Genomic DNA, 12,625 nt, shown 5'->3' with positions numbered 1-12,625 from the left:
TTTATTCGTCTGGTTCTGAAGAGGTGTAACGTTTAACAGGATCACTCGAAGCGAGTACACTGCGCCACTAATAAAGAAGCTCAGGGAAGCGGTTTTTGAAAATATGAACTGAGCCACGTGTCGCACGTTGATTAGAAATATTGATAATAGAATGTTGTTACCATCGATTGGTAGCCCTTTTGTGAAGTGTCCGGTAGTCATGATAGCAACACTCAGCCGCCGAGTATAGTACCTCCTTAATTAGCCTATACGACAGTAATAATCCACACGTCGCAGCACCATCAAAGTTCTATGGATTTTAACGGACACATCCCGAACTCGGTTAAAGTTTTCGCGCGACATGAAAGTTTCAAACCCGTACCGAATAAAATGGGTGCGCGGTGTATCGATCTGATGAAATTTCTAATAATAAACTGAATTTGGGACTGGAATTCACCGACACAACATCTTGAACAGATCCGAATGCTACATCAAATGACGAAGTTACCGTCACCACTCATCACCATACATGTAGGGGAGGTCTACTACTAAGTTGTAATCGTGTTTGGTCTCGTATTCGGATATTGTAGGGACGTAGGCCATATTTACGTTTCTACGAATTCGAACGCAAAACGGTGTTCCAATCCACATAATGCTTTGAAAGTTTGGTTGATTGTTTCGAAGCAATCTCAATATATTTAGTATCATTGGACATCTAACCAGCGACATGCAACCATTCTATTATGCAACTTTTGCGATACTGTTTAACCGCGACTGTGCTTGTGATTTTACATTAGAAAATCCCTAGATCGACACGTAGTTTACTGTGTTGTGTAGAAAGCTATACCCAGCTCGTCATAACATACTGGAAACTATTTCAGAAAATGTAAAATATTTATTATCAACATAGGCAACAGGCGCAAGAGAGATTAAACTTCGATCAACTCTGCCCACTGGCGACGATTGTTCATCGACAAAATAGGTAACAAGGGTTTTCGTAACGCCTCCTAAAAATCCAGCCCGCTAACGAACCACACTAAGATACTGCTGATCAAATACTCAAAAACGAGATTACTGCAGCTGAAAACATCGCGTTGCTATGGCACGCAACCGTCTACAACAAAAAACACAGTAGGCAATGTTTTTACACATTCCTATGAGGTATATTCACGTGGTCCGAGAGCCACCGCAATCAAAAAGACACGCGGCCATCGCGACGTTGGCACGTAACTTGTTCACGGATAATTTCCTTATCGGAAAGAATGCGTGTCACAAAATCACAAGAACAAACGTCGACAAAAATTGCAATAGTATAGTTTTGCGCACTGACGAACAAGAATAAATTGTTGGAGTTGGACATCTCGTATTTAATGCGCGTCTAGGATAATATACCCACCGCGAAGCCTATAGCCTGGCGTGCAACCAACAAAGCGGCTAGGGCAGTAGACCAGCAAGATTCAAGTCAGATTCAGAACGGGAAAATTCGTGACACATTTGGCCAGACAAGCCACAAACATCTGTACTGTCGAAAACTTCAATTCTGCTCAAAATTTCCGTTGAAACGACCAAAATTTATGACAAATTCGACTAAACAAGTCGCAATTGGCATTGCCAAAAATTTGGAATCCGCTCCTAATCCCCGGCAAAACTATGGAAAGTAACTGCAGAGGCGAAAAAATACATCAAATGCACCAAATCTCGATACTTATGACGTAACGTTTGGATTACACAGAAAACACACAAGGAGGTTCAAAAGATCGGTTACGAAATTTGAGCATATCATCCAAAGACCAGGATGAAACCGCTCGGGGCAGGTTTGATGCGGCCAGAGAACGGACCAGCTGTTGCATTTATACTCCGGAAGTGTCTTGCGAGCTGGCAGGTTGACTACGGAGAATCATCGAGACACGTTCGCCGGGTCAGTCAATCAAAATATCTTCCAGGGCAGTAAAACCGGCCGGGTGACTTCAATCGTCGGGCAGCGTTGGATACAACCGCCCGAACTGCGAGCCCTCACCGGGAGACGCGAGAATGGTGGACACCGGCACGTCGGACGTGGGCTGCAGAGGCACGTTGGACTGGTGCACGGACTCTGGGAAACGGTGGTGGAAACGGTGCAGGCGGATGAACTTCACCGTGATCAGGCGGCCATCGAACCACGCGCTGTGCAGGGCCTGAAAGGCGCGGCCCGCTGCCTCATTTGTGGCGCACAACATGTAGACCAGACCCTGAACGAGGGAAGCGACTCGTTTCAATAATTTGAATCTGGATTTGATATGATTTAATGTACGGTAAATATTCATAATTTACAGAGGACTGAGCTTAACCGGACATGGGCATATTCGGCATGATACAAAATTACCTTTGAGTTAGGATTTAACGTATTCTAATTTAAACATTCATAATTTTCACAAGACTTGGTGTAACCAGATGTGGGCATGATACCAGCGTTGTAACCAAGCCACAAGGCTCCGAGTCACAAGTCAATCTTACTTTCATAGTTTTGACTCAAGTCCAGTCGAGTCATTTTCAATTCACCACCGAGCCAAGTCAGAGTCCAAGTCATAGTGTTGACTGCTCAGTTTCCAGTTGAAGTCTTGTTAACCCACTTTTTATAACTGTTTATCGATATCAAATGGTTCCCATTTATGATATACTAATTTTCCTCACTTTTAGCAGTTTCTGGTCGCATTTTCGAGTACCAGTACCAATAGACGAAATCCCAATAGCGTGGTAAGTTTACTATTCTTCGAAATTACAATGAAATGTCGGTCTTGGCCGTCTTGAGTCTCGAGTTATATGACTAGGTCCGAGTCACGCGCAATGACTCAAGTCGAGTCAATACACAGATTGACTCGAGTCGAGTCATTTCTGAATTTTGCGAAAATGACTCGAGTCAAGTCGAGTAATCAGAAAATTGTGACTCGATTCGAGTCATTACAACCCTGTATGATACAATATTAATTCCAAGTTTGGGTTTAATATAATTAGTCAAACCTCTTTGGAGTCCTTTTCCACGCATATGCGCAGTATCTCGTTGTTTCCTTGGCATTTCTCCAATATGGAGTCCTGTATTTGTTCAATCCAGTTCTTGTCCTTCTCCCTAAATCATTCAAATGTTACGCTGGATATCGGTTATTACAATGGCGGCATGCAAGATTGCAGCACGCCAGCAATATCGCTATAAAAATAACGCATGAGTCATAGTCTAGACAGCAGGCTAGTCGACCTTTCAATGAATTGCTCGCAGATAAGGGAGATTAAATAAGTGTGGCGCGTTTCATAGCAGGAATGCATGCTGATGTGAACTCGGTTTGCAAGTTTTTCAAAACAGTGATATAGTCTTGGGGTGCATCCGAGCAACAGATTCTACATGGAATTTACGGTATTCTGCTAAAACGCGATACCTGGAAATAGCATATGTTCTTTACTATGGTCTATGCATGCTCCACTGCTTCAATTCTTTGGCCGATGTGAGAAATCTTTATTGTGTGCCAGTAGTAAGTTGGCTCACCGTAATAAATAACTAGATGCAACTTGTGTTTTTCTTAAAATTTGCTATACTATTGTAATTATCAGTAATTTTACTACTATAACTGATTTGTGGTACAGAACTTCCACACAGCTCCAACAGCACACTCATACTAACGTTTATGACTTGAAGAACTTTTTGCTTGCCTCTTATCAAGATCAACAGGCACAATAAAGTTCTTCAAGTCGATAAACCTTAATGCACTGTTGACAGCTGAATTTTACTTCTAAACGCGAAGATTCAAGGTTTCGACCTGAACGCATTTACATGCCATCTTGACACTGGAAAAAACATACAATTGATACAAAAGAGATATGCGACGGAGAAAAATATACTCCTTGTATTCACATCGAGGCAATCGCACAGAGTTTTGACATTGTGCCGAGTCGTTGGAATACTAATTGGCTAGCAGCGTATTCCTCTCATCTGCTGAACGACTCCCACATTGGTTGTAAGTGAGTAGGCCTAGGCCAGCTACTTGTCCGGTGTGGCATCTCGACAGAAAGTACCTGTAATCGACATGTGACAAAAGGCAAAGCAGCGTCTGAAAGCGCTGCCATCGACCAGACAGGGGCAATCGAAATCGATTATCAAATCGTCAAATGCGACTGGTTCCCTACACTCGCACAAGGACCATTTCCATTGAAGAAACGCATTCGAAAAGAAGATGAACATTAGTCACCATTTCATGGCGAGAACACCTTCCTTATACTGTGATTCGTCTTTACGCGACACGATCTCATTCACAATCGAAATAGGTGAATGAAAAGATGACAACAGACGTTTTCTAGGTCGGTTCTAGCGTTGATAACTCGCCACCACTTTGGCTTGTATAAGGTCGCACAAAATAACGCTGCCACAGTATTGATGGACTTACGTAGAGAGAAATTAGCATAGCGACTTACTCGGAGGGATTGAAAACATTTCTGATCTTCAGACACGGGGTCGGACAAATCATCGGGCCCTTCGTGACGTCGAACGCTTCCCCCTGCCATAGCCGCGAAGTGGGGGTGTGCCTTTTACTCGGTGAAGAAGCCTGTGCAATTGTCGCTCGTTCAACTCATAACAAAAGGTACAGCTGAATAGCTGGGCCGGTGCACTATTTTTTTTGTTTACAACTGGGTCTTGAATCATTGCACCTTGTCCTATATACAACTCATGCAATCAGTCACTTGAGTGAGAATTCGACTTGAGAACATAATACAACCCACGTTTTGTCTACGTGAGCACTTTGCGGTTTTTATCGCAGTCAGAAAGCTTCTGTGGAGATCCACAACGCAATCTACCTACTGAGATACTCCCTCATTCACCCGCGTAAACATATTTTCAACAACAAATACTCGTAGCATGTCCACAGATGGCTCTGATAGTGGCACAGGGTCGAGGAGTTGGATTCAGAGCCGGGACGTCAAGTCAAATTTTGCATGGTCGTAATGTGAATGTGAACAGTCACGAGTCGGACTTGAGAACACTTATGAGAAGAACAAGTTTTCGCAACTTTTTTTACAACTTCCGGCACCTTCTTGAATACTCACAAAGTTATGTAGTATGTATGGTGTTTTAAGCTGTTTGGAAGAATCATATATTGCAACTTTTCTTCATTTTTTCATGCAACTTTTTGAAACTTTTTAGATTTTCCATGCAAGTTCTTGCAAGTTTTTTCGACTTTTTATGCTACTACCTGTTTACTGGAAATATTTGGCACTGTATGTAAATAGATCGCTCGATTATTTCACCGTCGTTTAAAATTGAAGTCCTTTCTGATTTGACGTAGACCGCCAAAAATCATATTTTCACTGGGTCAATATTTTCAGGCGATTGATTTTGTTGAAGTCACCAATGTCATTGAGTTTACTCAGTTTAGCTACAGTGCCTTGAATACGGAACAGTTCGAGCGTCTCACACCCTAATAATTTCGAGGAACTTGTCCTTGAATGCAACTTTTGTGAAAAAAGAGCGCAACTTTCCACGGATTTGACTGCAACAAAATATTGTCCTACTTGCAAGACTACGGAGTTGAGTTGCATAAAAAATTGTGAAACTCCCTAGCCTGATATTGAAAATCCTATATATTTGGGAACGCATTAGGCTATACTTCTTGAGAATGTACGACAAAGAGCAAGTACAGTCGTCCAGTGAACACATCAGTATTTTGCCGACCACGCACCTGTATCCAACGCCACACGAGGAAGTCCTCTCCCTGTACCGTTTGATTTTCGACTCGAATCCGCGTTTCGCTGGCCGACAAAAAATGCTTCGCCCGATCCCAGATCTTTGCCATCTTTTTTCTGCCGCGACATAACAAGAATAACATTTGCGGTTGCTACAGTCAAATTTCAATCAACATACCTGTCTTTAGGCGGTATGATCATATCTCTAACATGCAGTATTGGCAGATAAGGCGGTACGGATCCGTTGTGTTCTGATAACTCGTACTGTCGACGCAGAACATCTGAAAATAAAAGTTACTCTCAGAAATTACATCTCAAATCCGAGTCGAGTATTGATCGTTATGACTTGAGACGATTAGTGAGATTCGATTTTTACAGTAACAAAAATAAACCTTTTTCTTACTAACAGTTACTCAATCAACGTAAAATATAGTTTCAGTAGCAAATAATATACATTTTTCATACTAAAACTAATCAACATATCTCCTTCTTCCATGGGAGCTACGAAACCTCAGTTGGTCGTATTGCAGTTTCCAGAACACGTAGCCTGCTGTCATCACAGGAAGGGCATGCTCGTGGAATTAGCATTTCAGGGAGTAACTGATCAGACAGCAGTGTTGTTATAAAATGTCACAAAGTAGGCATTGTCAAGAAGGACAAAATGATTATGATCACGTGCAACTAGCATTGCACTTTCCAGATCAGTACCGGTAATACTGTTACCGCGTCACAAGAGGCAACACTCAAATACTCGACTTGCAGCTGAATACTTGGATCGCCCAGTTACTAATAAAAAATTCCCAAGCATTTGAACACACATAACTAGCACTCAATCGCAACACGACAAATTAACACGCAATAAATCAAAACAGATCACAGACACAGTATTGCATTTCGCGTTGTGGCGACACAGTTGAGAACGCAATCGATCGACCCAATGCTGCCGTACTCACCAATAATTTTTTGAACGACAACAAACATCTTTTCTCGTTCCTCCTTCCGTTTTTGTGAGAGGAATTTGCGGTAAACAAGCCCAAGCCAGATGGCGACGCCAGCTATTGAGAAAAATCACAAAAACGTCGGTCCACACATCAACACCAGAACACCCGTCAAACTTACCAGCGGCGGTGAACACTATCCTCAGAAACACTTTCTGTACGGCGCGAGTAAACCGGCACCAGCCGCTAAGCACGGCCGACTCGGATTTCACGTAATAAGCGTCGCGACACCTGAGACATGCAGAGGTGGTTAAAGACTCAAAGTAGTCATCATCAGTACACAAGTACGGTAGATTCGGTAGAAGAAGAGTCGTATATTTCAACTCAAGCACAAGTACATTAAAAAGTAGGTAGTATATCCCTAGTTTTGCCTAAAAGCACAAAAAATGTTAAGTAGAAGTAGCCCAAAATCATAACCAGGTAGTTTAAGAAGACAGAGCCTACTTGAGTACTTTGAAAAAGCAAAAGTACTTATTTACTGACCACCATTAAGTGGTATGTGTAGCTAGTTTGACACAGAACCCGCCGTATACTAAATGCATGTGCAATTTGCGACAATCTCTAGCAAGCCATCAGGCAAGTACATGGTTTAGAATATCTACAGGCCTAGGATGAAAACGCAAGATATGCCGACAAATGAGAATTTTATTCGCATTAGCCAATGGTATTTTCAAACCCAAGTCAAGAGGGACGGTACAATAATCCCTTCTTGATCCTACAGTCTGGTTAGCGGAGACCCCAAAGCTTATGGCATCTAACCGGGCGGAAATCCATCACATATTTTCCACATAAGTGCTGGAATTTCAAAGGATTTGAATAACAACAAGCTCATGTTTCCAAAACGCATCAGACCGTTACTCGCTACGTATTTAATAACGAATTTCAATGAGCAAGCAAAAAACTTATCCACAACAGTACGTTTACCAGATAAATCGGCAGGTCAAACAACAAAAACTATCTTCCCGACCAACTCACTATGACCAGAGCCTCGATACCATGACTCAATTTTCCGATTTACATTCTGTTGATTTACATTCTGTTACAGCCGCACAGCCCAGTTTTCATACCTAATCCAAAGAATGGAACTCTCATGATGGCATCCATGTGATTTTATGGTAGTGAGTCTGCCAAGCCGAGGTAAAATTGCCTTGTCCAGATAAACGTGCTACCGCTGAGAGTCGTTTACAGTCTTTCGCGCCAAAGGCCGTGGGTTTTAACGGCCACGCCAACTCAATACCGACCGGCAATATCAAGAGAAGAAGCGTATAGGAGTTGAACCAAGCACCTTGTCGTGCTACCTTGCTCATTGCCCACTGCCACCAGACGCAGGCTACTCCGGCAACTGCGAATACAGTGCGTGCCGCAAGAAAAAACATTACAGCAGCTATACCGGCCTTCCGCAAAGCCGGGCCGAAAAAGCACTTCGTCAGCCCACCCCCAAAAACGTAGATCTTGGGGCCCCCACAGGGCGATAAGTCAAACTTCCGGGGGTTTCGCCCCAAGACCCTACACTTGGGTGGATGTTTTCACCTGTACTTGTGATCACATCCATTCTACTCAGCGTAAGCAGAGAGTTTACGTAGCTTATCGCGACAATGGCGACAATTTTCGATCATTCACGACTGAAGCGCTTTTCTCGTGGTCGAATTTTAGGCCCAAATTTCGGAGTCCCATATGTTAACCTAATCTTCATTATGTGTGGATACGTCGTGGTGCGGCAATGGCTGACGCCGAAATGCCTATAAATCATGCGTATTTCTCGGAGAAGGGCACCTAATAAGCAATACATTTAGGGACACTAAATCATGCAAAGCCTGAAAAGAAATTGAAAAATGTTGGAAAAGTTTCAAATAAAACGCTATGATTTATATTCATTTGCGAAATAATTTTGGGCCCTTTTCAAGCTCGGCCCCTCTCCAATTGGGCGGTTTGGGGTGCCCCAGTTATGGTCCTGCACAACATAAATGAATCGAAAACCGATGATCAAACTGCGCTGCTTAGCGATGAGTGAGCTCGTATCTGTTCTGTATTTGTCGCTCGCATGTCGTCAAATGAATTGTCTTGTACTTTAAGTCAAATCGAACATGTTTCTAGCCCTAATGTTACCTCACGAAGTTATGAATCAGTTTATAATTAGATGTTTTATTTATTTTATCAAAGGACAAGCCTTCAACATTGAATCTTGAAATTAAAGTATAAAATTGTAATATTCCTCGCGGACCGGCGGGAATGTCGTCGCGGACCGGTACCGGTCCGCGGACCGGCGGTTGAGAACCACTGGGTTAAATTACGGGTTAGGGGTAGGTTAGGGTTGGATTTATGGTTGGGTTAGGGTTAGGCTTTAGGTTAGGTCAGGTTAGGCTATGTTTCGGGTTATGTAAGTTTTTGGGTTATACAGTCACATGCTGAAGTGACGCATGCTGATGTGTTCCATGCTGAATTGTCGTTTTCCATTGTGTCGCATGCTCATGTCGGGCAACCCAATTTCACCAATACATGATGTGACCCCTCAAAATTCGGAATCAGCTGCCCTGTAATGGCGTTTATGATTGTGGAACTAGGACAAGATTTTCGATCTATATTGCAAAACAAATTATCACATTACCTTTTAACGTCCACGATACGATCATTGGACTGGTCGTAAAAATCGATCCCATAATCGTTTTCGACAAATACCCGGCACGCACCGATAAAATCATGCTTATCCGGTCCCTGTGCGACAGCCAACAGAGTTAGCGATTGACGTACATAATCACATACTCGCAAAACTGTTTTACCAGAGCTATGTTCAAAGAATTATGCAAGGTCGACACTTCCATCATTCCTTCGTCAGATTTATAACCGCAAATCCTGTCGCCTGTAATCAACTCATAACAACATTTCACATCTCCATGGCAGCAACACAAATTCACCTGCGTCGGTAGCCACAAAGTCGTGCAATCTCGCCAGTAGTGCACGGAATTTCGCGTTTTCATTCTGCAAGGTAAAAAGGGATAGCGTAACCACCGTGTCGATTATCGGCCGAATAAATGAATGGAAATTCTAACCGTTGGCGACGTGAAGGCGATGGATTCTCCTGAAATTAAAAAAATCAATGTTACTTGCAGAAAATGAGAATAAACGGAAGGCAAACAGGGCAAGAGACGTAATTTCTTTCTCGTCGCCATCGTGAAAAAATAGTAGGCCTACATTGACCCTAAGCCTAGGGTTACCATATTTTGGAAATCAGAAAAGAGGACACTTCAAAATTTTCCAGACTTACAATACCGGAGTAAAATCCAGAAAAATTGGTAAATTTATTGGGAATTTGTAGTTGGTTGACTAAAAAAAGGTACTTTTTCCGATTCGACTCCAAGAGGAAAATACACTTACACTGAATTCTCCGTTGACTGACTAAAAAAAGGTCAACATTCTGGCTCGACTACCGAAATACCCGCCGGAACGTTACTTGAGTACTAATTTCCTATATCTCAGTCGAATTTTAACATACGGTAGGCCTACATTTGAACAAAGTTTTCAAAAAGAGGACACTTTCACACCTCCGAGGACACTTTCAAAAATGTCAAAATAGAGGACCAATCCTCTTAAAAGAGGACGTATGGTAACCCTACCTAAGCCATGTTCAAAACAAATATTCAAATTTATATGCCAATGACGTCATATTTGGTAATACGACTGTTGACATGCTTTTGATCACTCTACCAGTTGCTGACGATTACCATTGATGAGTGTGAGCTGAAAGTATTCGGGTTAATATCAACATGAATATATCATTTGATTGTATATTGAAGTCCAGTACTACGGAACACGGCACGCTTACTTGTGTTCAACGCGGTATCGTATCTCATTGTGACGTACAGCAATCCCAGCACAACAAAGAATACGCAGGTCCCGATCGGTAGAAAACTAGAACAGCTCAAAGGCCAATGCGAGCTGCGCGCGTCAGCGCTGGCGACATTGTTCTCTTGGGTGACAATTGCGGATGCGGAAATTCCGTTGCTTTTAGATTTCGCCGGAGAGATCGAGTGTTTTACATCTTCCTCTCTCTTCCACGCTTTGATTTCGTCGCGGATCTTCTGCAGGCGGAGATCGGCCGATTTCCGCCTGCCTTGCAAACTGGGAGTAGTGTTTGTTTCGGTTGATTCCATCTCCACAAAACTGTCCAAGCTGCTACGTTCCGATGCGTCATCCGAGTCGTCGGAATACTTCTCGGCAGGCGGCTTCGGTGTATAGTTTGTTTTCATCGAACGCAGCGACGATCTTGTGGCTTTGGGAGTCCACGAAACCCTTTTGCGAGCCGGAGAAGAGCCGATGGCATGAAGATCTTTTGTTATGGAAACGCTTTTTCTCGAATCTTTCTTGCCAGCGCGAGATGGCGATGGCCTGCCTTCCGAACTCTTGCTAATACCTGAAAGGGAACAGTGGAATTTCAAAATCAACACTAAGATAGCACCAGTCGGCTATGCATTTAAAGAAAGGTATAGTACATTTTTTTTATAGATAATCAACCTACCACCAATAGGTGACAACACAGTTGGGACACCATAGTATAGGCTAGCAATTTTGCTGGACTAACTTCAAGCACAAATATGTAGTGTCCTAGCAGAGGGATGATATATAGCTATATTTGGCGCTCCATAAATTAATATATTCTGTATTCACAGTAAAACTTGCAAGTACACACACAATCCAGGGAGTAACTTGCCCCCGAAGGATATTGTTGAGGTTGTAGTAACTAGTAAATACTTCAGTTATTATATTATTGCTATCTTATAGCTTGCGATTTTTGCAACTAGTCTTTAAAGCCACATTAACAACTTGGTGTCTCACCTTTATTATCATCTTCATCTGTGCTATATCCTGCCAGCTTGGTTAAATTCCGGTTACTTCTTGTGGATCGAAGAACAGGGGATTTGGAACGCTTTCTCGAGCGATTTGTTTCGAGTTTAACCGGAGTGCTACTGGACCTTCCATCTTTCGCGAACGGAGAGGAGTTCACTTTCTGAATATGCACAAGACCAATAATCATCATGTACGGGCAATGCAGATGAGACTCAGCTTGATTCATGATACCGTACTCACTCGCTCATTTTTTAGTTTGTCCAATCGTTTCTGGTATATGCCGCGGGTTGAGTCAATAATCGGTCCAGGGTTTACGCCGTATGTTTTGAGTTGACGACGCAGTTCTGCGTCAGACAGAGACATGCCTGGCAAGAATGACCGCAACTTTGTATAGCCTACCTGAACTCGAAACGACGCACACCCATACCTCGGTCGAGCCGATTTCGCAAACGCTGAAGCAAAGCGGGCCGCAAAATTGTGCCAAAACATTTTCGACGGCTTCAAGAATGAAAGCGGTATGGAAGGACTATCGTTCGCGATGGCTGCGAAGTTAGGCGACCATAAATTTATAAAATATGACACATCATCATCATCGTCATTGGTGAACAGAATGGAGGAGGAGGAGGAGTGACTGGGATGACGATGATTTTATGATATCCTTATAATCTCTTTGATCATCCTATTATCTTAGCATACGATCCAGTTGCTGATGGCGTATTCAAAGTTCACATTGACCGTGTTCACTCTTCATGTAAGTATTTTTAGTTATCAAGAAAATACTTTAATATTTAGACAACGCATCAGAGAATATGGAATGATGAAAGAAGCGACAGGAATGAGAGCATTGAGAGGGTAGAGTGAGTTTACATCACAGATCCCAAAAATGCATTGGCTTATTTGGCTATCCGTCCACTCGATGATGCTCGCAAACCAGAGTTAATGTTTTCAGCCAGTCAATCAGTCAGTATTAGATCAGAATTCGCAAAACCTTTTCCGAATTACGGAATTAGACATAAATAATACAAAACTCAAGTTAAGTTCTTATCAAATTAGAGTTCATTCTCACGATCATGAGACCGGCAACTGTCTGTATACACTAAGCC

The 12,625-nt window shown here is 42.6% G+C and overlaps 1 protein-coding gene across 3 annotated transcripts; it reads right to left on the bottom strand.

Moving 5' to 3' along the window:
- Positions 1 to 854: 854 nt before the first annotated feature.
- LOC145454464 (inner nuclear membrane protein Man1-like) lies at positions 855 to 11,990 on the bottom strand. 3 transcript variants are annotated; one of them, XR_013920134.1, is made up of 15 exons: positions 11,754 to 11,990; positions 11,511 to 11,682; positions 10,501 to 11,088; positions 9,728 to 9,756; positions 9,593 to 9,656; positions 9,458 to 9,537; positions 9,286 to 9,392; positions 6,802 to 6,911; positions 6,636 to 6,737; positions 5,861 to 5,963; positions 5,679 to 5,799; positions 4,417 to 4,547; positions 2,977 to 3,082; positions 1,068 to 2,207; positions 855 to 1,037 (listed from the first exon to the last, which is right to left on the bottom strand). XR_013920134.1 is itself a non-coding variant. In XM_080332462.1 (14 exons), the coding sequence occupies exons 1-14, from the start codon at positions 11,883 to 11,885 to the stop codon at positions 1,947 to 1,949; spliced, it is 2,106 nt and encodes a 701-aa protein (XP_080188588.1). In that variant the 5' UTR covers positions 11,886 to 11,990; the 3' UTR covers positions 855 to 1,946. The 3 variants fall into 3 exon arrangements, 2 of the variants coding, with proteins under 2 accessions (XP_080188588.1, XP_080188589.1); XM_080332462.1 differs by having other exon boundaries at positions 855 to 2,207; XM_080332463.1 differs by having other exon boundaries at positions 855 to 2,207; positions 11,763 to 11,989.
- Between the last annotated feature and the right edge of the window lie 635 nt (positions 11,991 to 12,625).

The sequence above is a fragment of the Botryllus schlosseri genome, chromosome 13, assembly GCF_051294905.1.
Source record: "Botryllus schlosseri isolate E-star chromosome 13, Bs_hap1, whole genome shotgun sequence".
Lineage (NCBI taxonomy): Eukaryota > Metazoa > Chordata > Ascidiacea > Stolidobranchia > Styelidae > Botryllus > Botryllus schlosseri.
Note: the sequence above shows the minus strand (reverse complement) of the source record. Positions and strands in the feature narration are given on the sequence as shown.